Genomic DNA, 10,200 nt, shown 5'->3' on the forward strand with positions numbered 1-10,200 from the left:
CTGGTGAAGCTTTCAGCTGCAGTCTTGTGATTCTGTGTCGCCTTTGGGCGGGGCTTTTGCGGTCACCGTCTCACCCGAGATAAACACTCGCAGCACTCCACACTCGGTATACGACGCCGACACTTCCAATGAGGGCGAAGCAGGTAAGAAAGCTATTAGGCTACGCTTTTTTTGTTACATGAACTGTCACGATCAATTTCGAGTTTACACAGACTTTTATGGAACGTTTACGATTCGTTTCAATGTGAAATTTAGTTTATTAGGATAGACTATAAAACAACGTTAATTTACAATTTTGGTGTTCAGACTGAGTTTTTCTTGGAGCTTTGTTAACTTTTGTTAACTAAGTTTGTTAACTTCTTCCAGGAGCAGTGGTTGGGGATTTTGAATCACATAGTGAGTCGAATCTTTGAATCGGTTTAATAGAAAGATCCGTTTACGTATTTATTCAGTGCATGCTTTTCGTGTTGATTCCTTTTCTAGTTAAATCGAAAATCGTATCTTTTAATTTTTACACGTTCATTCCACAACACTTCTCTCTTGATTGCGAACTAGACTGATTCACATTTTTGTCCTAGTTCATTGTTTGTTCACGAACTAAATTATTAATTCATTTGGTTTGTTCACGCATGGTTGCTTGTTTATTAAAATGCATATTCGTGCCTAAGTCGATCTTTTATGGCAGAAAACCAAAAAATAGACCTAATTTAACAACAACAACAAAAAGAGTCTTGGAATGGTAGTTAACAAAAAAAAACGTTTATTTACCCAAACGTTACGTTATATTTACCCAAATCTTTGTTCTAACGAAACGCCACTCAGTTGCACAAAAGTAATTTGTGTCGTGATAAGCTGTGTTCTCTTGTTTCAGATTGTCGTTGAGAGCCACAGACTGCGCGTGCGCGGCACTGTCTCTTTAAACGCGCCTGGTGTGAAAAGTTCAGTCAAGGTCAGTGTCAGTCTACCCAACCCTCTCCTCCCCGCAGTTTCCGTCTGTCGGCTACAGTGAAGCGCTACAATGTAACAAGCTTTCTCACGATGTATCAGACACGTCTAAAACGGCGCTGATATTTTATTTGTTATACATTTATCATTGGACTTTTATCCAAAGAAGGCTGTGCGGAGGAGGGTTCTGCGCGGTTTGATGCAGAGATCGGCGTCTGATATCGCTAGCGTAGTGCAGCAGATGGCTGGCGACAGCGACGAGGCCAAACGTCTTCCAAAGAGACCCTTTCAAGGCGAAGTAGAGGAGACCTCCAGCGCGAACATGAATGAACACGTCAAAATTAAGCCCGGAAAAAAGACCACGGGTGAACGGCGCGGTAAGGAGAACTCTGCCGCCAAGTGTACTGCTTTGACAAGCGGCTCTGCAGAGGCGAAGATGGATCAGACCGTCATTCACAGTCCCCAAACGCGAGACGACCCGAGCATTTTCTTCGACGAGGACAGCAATCACATTTTCCCTGTGGAGCAATTCTTTGGGAATATGGATGTTGTTCAGGTAAGCTAAACCTTTTCAGAACACGTTGTTATGTTTGGGTCTCGTATCAGTGCAGAAATTCAGCAAAATAGCGCTGGTTTGAGCTTAATAACGAGCTGTGACCAGCAATTACGTTTGACTTTCAAATTTCAATGTTGTAAAAACATTTTTGTTGTTGTATTTTGCAAATATAATTTCAAGTACAAACAATCATAATTTCATTTGAACATTTTCATATCTATGGAAATGGTCACGTGACCAGTTTTTTTACGTGTTTAGAGGCTCTCTCTTTATAAATAGATACTACACACACAATTGAAGATTTCAAAGTAGTCCCATTAATTAAAAGTCGCCTCTCCACAACTGATTTATTATTATATAATATATAGATATATTATTATTATTTTACTTTATTGCTTGCTACTTTTGATTCTATATCTGATCCACTTGTTTTAACAGTATGGAAAAAAAGTTTTATAAAAGAAGTATAGCTTAAAAGTGGAATTAAATGCTTTAAATATCAGTTGACGGCCCATGCAGCATGTGAACTTTCATTGTCCTTTGCCCCAGTAACATAACTCTGGTCTAAGATAAATAACAACATGCAGCCAGATGGCTTTGTTTGCACACAGTAATTCTAAAATATTGAGGTCAATACAAAACCATGTAGGATTATTGCAATGAAAGCCTGATTATGCTCAATTGGGTGTCAAAGCACAGCAGGTGTCTGATTTCATAATGCATAAACTCAATAGCCAACTATATTCAGTAATGCAGTTTCAATGTGTGAATGTGGCTTTGTATTAAAAGCCATAACTGTATAAACTGACCTGATTTGTTGCAGGATTACCCACTCAGAACCCCAGGAAGCAAGAGAATGAGTCGAAGAGAGTACAGGAGCATGCATTACTATGCCAAAGAGGACAGTGAAGACGAGCAGCTATGAGGACACAACTCCTCTCACAGAATCATTCAGTCAATCTGCCTTTGACCGGGAAGGAGTTTCATGTTGGTAAAATGGACTTGATTGTTTTAAAGCAAGCTATTTTATTCCAAAAGCCTTCTTAACGTTTGAGCTACACTGAGATGCACTGTGTTGATTATCAGTTTTAATGAGGTACATCAACTAGGGCAAAAATGTTGGTGCATCACTAATTATAAACTTAAGAACATTATATATGTGCCACTAAACATAAGTACATTTAGAGGGTTTTGTGCTAGCTAAAACCATCATGTTATTAGGGTTTGTGCTGAAAGAAAGCTATACTTTCTATATCTTTATGTACACTGGGTTTTCTACCACTAGTTGCACACAGAATGTGCTCTGAAATCAACACATACAGTTTTATCAATCAAGTGCCTCAAATTTGCTGTTTAGACCTTGAAAGCAATTTGAACATTAGTTTGGACAATATGAATGTGGCACTTTTTAACATTCTCTGCTGAGAATGAACATTTTTTTTGGAAAAAAATACTTCAGATTTGGTGCTGAATAATTGAAAATTAAAGCATGTAGCTAGCTATTTTGTTCTTTGATATGTTTATGATGTAAAGATATTGGTTAGTATCTCAATTTAAGAGGCTTTTATTGTAAGATATGAAAAGTTGTAATTTTAAACCAACAATTTCAAACTATATTATGCATGTAGCTTCACCAGAAATGTAATTTTGTTTGTATATGATGATATTTGTATAATCTTATTGAACAGAATTTGCACTAACTTCAAGTGGCTCAAAGATGTAACATTTTAAAATGTAGTTTCTTTTCTACTATGTACAAATTATACGAGGAAAATTTTTTAGAAAGTGTGATTTTGAAGTTTATATTTTTCTATTGAAGTGATAAACCAAGTGCTTTTTTTTGGCTACCAAATGCTTTGTATGGATATGACATGCAATTTTTGTGAAATTATTTAATGGCAAATCATCTGTGTATTATCATGTAAAAGCTACAATACTCCGTCCAGAGAAAATAAACCGCTTTGGAAAACACATTTTTCAATGAAGGCTTGAGTATATTTTGTACAAAAAATAAGGCAATGGTTTGTTGATTGAAGTACTATGAACATTAACAGTACATGATACCCTGTTCCCACACATGATTCAAATGGAGACTCTTTTCAATGACATTTAGTTAAAATATAAAATCGGTCACAGTAATAAAACCCTGAAAAATGTTTTCATATAATTTAAACCGAAATGTTGCTTTGGTACAAAAATTGGTATATAACTGAAATTAAAAGTTACAATAAAAAAATGTTAACCTGAAGCACAATATAACTTCATAAGATAAAATGGCCCTGAGGACCTCAGTACTTGTGATTTATCAAAAGCTGAAACTTTCACACTAAGCTGCATATTTCATAAGAGGATTTTGGATGTGCTTTCAATTCACAGTCCTCCTGACCCGTTTGTAGATTTTTCGGGAGTCACAGCTGAGCTCATGGGCCCCTTTCTTGTGGCAGACGATATGAACAAGCTTGAGATTTTCCCTTGTGAATAACAGTTTGTAGAAATAATCCACGTTTATATCGCCAATCTTACTGCTCTTCAGTGCCTCAGCGAGTGTGGGGATGACCGTCCTTTTCTTTTCTATCCTAAAAAAAACACCAGCTTTTTGATTACAGAATGTTATTCCTAGTCTCTAAAATGTATTTTAAAATGTTATCTTAATCAGAATTGCTAAATACTGATATTCTGATATTAAAATGTACATTAAGATTTAAGAGTACTTAAATGTTTTTATTTTAACATCTGCATTTGAGATGTACTACTCACAGGTGGTCCAGATTCCAGGTGCTGAAGAGGATTCTGCTCTCGCGGCTCCCATACGGGTTTATTGAGTGAAGAAATGCACAGTTGTTTTGATCAAAGGCACCCTGTTAGCGCAAAAGTCTTTCAGAATCTTACAGGAACTACTGACAAAGCAGTGATTGAGAGATGTTTCATTACTTTCCTTCAAAGAAAAATGACACTAGACTGAACTAAATAAGACTCATTAGAAATGACACCTGGCAGGTGAACCAGCCCTCTTCAGTGCAGAGCCTGTTGATGTCCCTCTCCGATCGGTCAAAGTATGTGCCGTTATACCGTGCAGCCTTCAGCTTCTCTGCCAGGATCTCCACCATCTTTTTATATTCACTTTTTGCCTTGGCATTTGGAATAGTCTTCGTATATCCATCAACCTACAGACAGTGAACAATGCATCTCCTTTAGAATAACAGCAGGCCTCTTCTCCATCATGAAATAACTGATAAACTCCACTAATTAAAATAAATATCTTCAATACTTCCAAAAATAAGTGTGAGTGCTGTTTGTCACACCTCTTTCAAATATCCTCGGATTCTGCTCTCACAGTTATACTTCATGTAAGCAGACTTGGTTTTAAATCGGCCATCAATACCTGACATATACACGTGAAAAAATGTAAAAAAACACGAATATGCAACACATTTAGTTTATGAAACATACTGTATACAGTCATTTTCATACTACATTTATATTCATATAAAAAAATATAATGATGTCATTTAATGTCTAATATATAAATGATAAACGATAGATGACATTTTATATATATATATATATATATATATATATATATATATATATATAAAATATAAAACCAATTATTATTATTATTTACTATTATTAAGTGTGAAATCAAGGCTATAATAAAGCTTAACAATGTTATCTATAGAAATTACAATACTTTTTTCTAAATAAATATACATTTTATAAGTTTGGTTTGTGTCAAATATACCCAACCCCCCCCCCCCCCCCCCCCCCCCCCCAAACAAATAAGAATCACAGCATTTGTTATTAAATCAACTTCAAGTATGTATGAAAATGTTTAAATGTATGGACGTTGACTCAGTTAATCAGTTACAGGACCCATATGGTAAATGCACGTTATGTCATTTCCCCTAACTTACCTTCAAACCAGTCCTTGTCGTCTTCTCTGTTCTCCACCTCTGAGTTGTCCCTCAGGTTCCACAGAAGGTCTCCCAGTATTCTGCGCCTCTTGGGAGACTGTTCATCTGACAGAAGATCTTTTGCTGCACTGATCAGAAGGTCAGTGTCTCTGTCCAGACCCAGGACTTGATTAATTTCATGAACAACTGTAGAGAATGAAAAACCCAAAGCAATCTGATTGGTTAAATTTTTATAATTGATCACAATATCATAGTTATTATATTCAGGCAGTATCAGTTTCCAGTTTCAGGCCAAGTGTCAGTCAAGTCAATGAAACTCCCTCACGTCCATTCCAGCTCTGTCCCTCGGGCAGGAGAACAAGTTCTGTGTTATCGGGAACATTTTGAAAATACTCTTCAGTAACCACTGTCCCATCATCGTATAAGCAGACATGCACTTTGGAGCTAGATACCTGTGGATAAAATATGTATTAAGAATGTCTGACAGCAGCTGCATCCGAACGCTTTGTACAGTTAACGTTAATACTGATATCAGTAATAACCACATTTTTTATACCTTTAGTAAATTACATCCTTTTTTAATCAGCTCCTTCAGGTTAGCAGCTGCAATTCCGTATTTTCTGGCCTCATTGGCACTTCTAATTTTAACCAGTTTGGGTTTTGTTGATTTGTGCATATTTTCTTTTCCGCAAATACGAAGTGTCTCTTTCGCTGTTTGTCTGCAGAGAGATCGAAACATTCACAAGACGCGCGTTGCCACCTCGTGGATGAAAATAAAAACAACACGGACAGTTTGTGACAGTTTCATATCACTTATGAATAACAAGATATGTGTTTAACATTACTTCGACACACTTTCACATTTTTCCACCACACAAAAGTGAATGCTGAAGCCTCAAGGACTAAAATACAGTGGCCCAGTGGTGCACAACACAACGACATTAAAAAAGCAAACATAAGCTCACAACACAACGACATTAAGCCACAACACAAATACATTAAGCCACAACACAACGAAATTCTCACAACACAAAGAAATTAAGCCACAACACAAATACATTAAGCCACAACACAACGAAATTCCCACAACACAACGACATTAAGCCACAACACAAATACATTAAGCCACAACACAACAAAATTCTCACAACACAACAAAATTAAGCCACAACACAACGAAATTAAGCCACAACACAAATACATTAAGCCACAACACAACAGAAGTGCTCCCGACCACTAGGGGGCAGTGTTGAAAGTTAAACACCGATATTTCATCGAGACGTATGTGTAACTTAATATGTGTAATCGATTTTTAAATGAAAAACGTGTTTTTATTAAATGTTTTGATATCCTGATAATCTTAATGTATCGATTCATGAATCGAGCAAAAAAAAAATTGTATAATATTTTCAATTTGGACCGTTTAGCTCTGCTCTTGTACACATTGTTTTTCCTCAGGGGGCTTATTTAAATCCGGTGCTGTGCGGGGAAACCATTGCTCTTTCCGTAGAGCTTTCAAATTGACAAGAGGAGAAGATTTTTCATCTTACAAGAACTTCCCCTGATGACTGTAAATGAATTTCATCATGCGGAAAAGGGCATTAAACGTTACATCAACAACTTTAGGGTGAGTATTGTTCTATCGTCTTCTAGCAAATATAGCTAATAAGGCTGGATAACGCTGCTGCACTGACTTGATCAGCTCAAAAATAGCAGGGCTGAGTTAGTTTAGCTTTAAACTCCGTCCGCATCATCTTTTTATAACTCGTAAGAGAAAGTAGAAATAAAAGCAGGACTCCCGGTAATCCACGTTGATTTGCATCGGTGGTTCTGATAGGTGTTTGCTGTGATAGAAACTTCGTCACTTGATATAAAGTATTTTAAATACTGTTGCCATTTTTAGATTGCCATGTGTCGTAATAAATCTTAAAGGACCGTTCACACCAAACTATAAAGAAAACGATAAAGATATTTAGTTTTAAAAATCGTTCTCACTATTAACGTATATCTTGCTTTTATTCATAATGTATAACATGATTAGCCCTAACAGAAAAAAGACAAAAACACAATCATAATGATTATGGCTTTATTCATTATGCATGCAACTTGTAATGATGGTGGAATTTTTTTTTTTTTCTTAATGGTCAATTTACACTATACCTTTGTTTTTCATCTCAGGAGAATGTTTACAGTGATGTCACCAGTGATCTGCCTGACCTATCAGTCCTCCAAGTGGCAGAAGTGTTATAAATATAGTAGTGTTATAAAAATATAGTAACACACCATTACACTGTCATAATTATTAGTATTTGTATTTTACATAACTATTAAAACTGTATCAAAGTTTAAAAATTTTAAGTGTGGATATTTACATGTTTACACTACACTGGTGAGCAAGAAAACATATTAAAGTTACATATATTTGCACTTACATAATATTTAATTTACATTTTATATTGTAGTCTGTACAAATAAAACCAAATGAATCCATCCCAAGTTTTTTGTGTAAGGCCAGATCTCTCTGTGGAAGATCGACTGAAAGGTGGACCATGAAGAGGGGGAACTCATCGAAGGGCTGCAGAGACTGACACTGTCAAAATAAATGTTAAATAATTATGATACATGCATGTAACGTGTGCATTAAAAAGTGAAAATAAATAAAACATCTTCTTTCTCTGTCACAAACAATACAATATCAATATTTACCATTGCATTGCTTGTTATTCCAACTTCTCTCCTCGCAGTAGCTGTCCTTGCTCTGGTCACACGAACCATGTGGAATGCAGGTTCAATAATTCTCCAAATGGCCATTAAATGGATCTACTTCTCAAATCTAGATTGGATGAGACATGTTTTCAGAAAATACACACCAAACAATGTAAAACGTTTGTTTGCCTACACTGAACCTGAAGGATACTTAAAAATGTATAATTTATTGACAAACAAGTGGAAAAAAGGTAGGTCTGTAAAAAGATTTTAGCTGGGGTTTTAGCTTATTCTCCCACGTGTCATTCTAAACTGTTCTGAATTTATTCTGTGGGGTCTATCTAGATAGCTGACTGACGGTAACATTTACAACATTTCTGTATGCCAATGAACAAAGCAAGCCATATGGGTTTCCAGCGACATAATGTTGAGTATATGATGACAGCTTTATTTTTTTATTTTTGGGTTAATCATCTATTAACACGTATTGCCTTGATCCACGGAAGAGGTTTTTAAACAAACAGGCAACCACAGCGACAAAAAATAAATAATGACAATTAAAAAATTCACAATAGGCCTACATTGTGCTCGTTAATATAGTAATAAAGGTTTAGATCTTACCTAGTGTAGATTCGCATGCTGTTGTCATTCTTGAAGAGGCGCCTGCAGACTGAAGTATCAGAAGTGATGTTGAAATCCTTACATCTAACATTACTAATTTGAATCCACTTATTTCGAGTTTCTACATCCAGGGGAGAAGTGTGAAAAACCTTTGAGGAGCCTCACAAAACGGGTCACAGCAATAGCTGTGTAAACCACCCTCACAGATGTTTATGGAACTCTTCATTAAATAAATATATTGCTGTGGTATACTTTGTTGTATTATAGCAAAATGTATAAATATTATTTAATATTCATCGTTTATGGATAAAAGTTTGCAGCTGGTAATGCACTCACACAGAATAAAGACAGGAACCTTTTATTCGCCCTGAGATTTCACAGGAAATATGTAGTCTATTGCCCGTTTCTGCAGACCAACTGCCCCCTAGTGGTCGGGAGCATTTCCGTTGTGTTGTGGCTTAATGTATTTGTGTTGTGAGAATTTCGTTGTGTTGTGAGAATTTTGTTGTGTTGTGAGAATTTCGTTGTGTTGTGGCTTAATTTCGTTGTGTTGTGAGAATTTCGTTGTGTTGTGGGTTAATGTCTTTGTGTTGTGGCTTAATGTCGTTGTGTTGTGAGCTTATGTTTGCTTTTTTAATGTCGTTGTGTTGTGCACCACTGGGCCACCGTACTAAAACTACTTATAATGCAACACCTTTTCCTGCTTGACTAAGGGTGTAATCCATTCAGAAGTCGTCTTATCTTCATGCCGTGTTCCATGTAGAGAGCTGACCTCTTTAAAGTGACAACTCAAAATGGATTGCAGAATTACAGTTGCTTGAGCTGAGCATCTGTACAATAAAGCTGTACAACACATGACTCTCAGTATGCTTGAGGAGAAGGAATCGGCTCTTAGGCCCTTTCCAGCTTTTGTCCTGTGTTGGTCCTGTTGTCTCACTCTGTAGAGGGGAGTATTTACAGAAACAGGGGTCAGTAAGTCTAACACATCCAAGGCTCAACAAAAGTTTTTCTTTCTTTTTTTTGCTGGACCAGTTCAGTTTACCTTGCCTGCCATTTTTCACAGCAAATGTGATAAAATTGTGATTAAAAACAAAAATAGATATTAGAAAAATATTTAAAGCATAGGAAATATACATAAGTCATTCTCAGAAAATCCTTATATGTGACCCTGGACCACAAACCAGTCTCAAGTCGCTGGGGTATATATATTGTAGCAATAAAACTACGGGATAATCGGTCAACCATTGTAATTTTAATAAACTTTTAATAACAATAAACTTTATTAATATTAGTATTACTATTTTAATCACTACGGTTTCAGGATTGTCCATGGTAAAACTGAACTCGCAGTGCGAAACAGCAAACAGCGCTTGGATCAAAGCACCACCGAGCCACACGGGGGCAGTGTATGGCAGACCCGCACTTCTCTCCTGCAGGAAAGCGCCAAAACAGTATTTC

The 10,200-nt window shown here is 36.3% G+C and overlaps 2 protein-coding genes across 2 annotated transcripts; one reads left to right on the forward strand and one right to left on the reverse strand.

The window, feature by feature from the left end:
- c21h1orf174 (chromosome 21 C1orf174 homolog) lies at positions 1-2,522 on the forward strand. The gene is made up of 4 exons (XM_059503767.1): positions 1-143; positions 872-949; positions 1,112-1,501; positions 2,325-2,522. Exons 1-4 carry the CDS (start codon positions 129-131, stop codon positions 2,424-2,426), a joined length of 585 nt encoding a protein of 194 aa, XP_059359750.1. The 5' UTR covers positions 1-128; the 3' UTR covers positions 2,427-2,522.
- Positions 2,523-3,461: 939 nt separating this feature from the next.
- dffb (DNA fragmentation factor, beta polypeptide (caspase-activated DNase)) lies at positions 3,462-6,149 on the reverse strand. Its single transcript, XM_059503768.1, has 7 exons — positions 5,972-6,149; positions 5,741-5,867; positions 5,416-5,601; positions 4,804-4,883; positions 4,492-4,665; positions 4,259-4,359; positions 3,462-4,077 (listed from the first exon to the last, which is right to left on the reverse strand). The coding sequence occupies exons 1-7, from the start codon at positions 6,089-6,091 to the stop codon at positions 3,867-3,869; spliced, it is 999 nt and encodes a 332-aa protein (XP_059359751.1). The 5' UTR covers positions 6,092-6,149; the 3' UTR covers positions 3,462-3,866.
- Positions 6,150-10,200: the final 4,051 nt, after the last annotated feature.

The sequence above is a fragment of the Carassius carassius genome, chromosome 21 (genome assembly GCF_963082965.1).
Source record: "Carassius carassius chromosome 21, fCarCar2.1, whole genome shotgun sequence".
Taxonomy (NCBI): domain Eukaryota; kingdom Metazoa; phylum Chordata; class Actinopteri; order Cypriniformes; family Cyprinidae; genus Carassius; species Carassius carassius.

Coding starts and splice junctions, on each gene's coding strand:
- c21h1orf174 (XM_059503767.1), top strand. Junction 950..1,111: donor GTGTGAAAAGTTCAGTCAAG/GTCAGTGTCAGT, acceptor TTTTATCCAAAG/AAGGCTGTGCGGAGGAGGGT. Junction 1,502..2,324: donor GGAATATGGATGTTGTTCAG/GTAAGCTAAACC, acceptor GATTTGTTGCAG/GATTACCCACTCAGAACCCC.
- dffb (XM_059503768.1), bottom strand. CDS start 6,091: ATGCACAAATCAACAAAACCCAAACTGGTTAAAATTAGAAGTGCCAAT. Junction 5,602..5,740: donor GGGACAGAGCTGGAATGGAC/GTGAGGGAGTTT, acceptor CATTCTCTACAG/TTGTTCATGAAATTAATCAA. Junction 4,666..4,803: donor TCCGAGGATATTTGAAAGAG/GTGTGACAAACA, acceptor CACTGTCTGTAG/GTTGATGGATATACGAAGAC.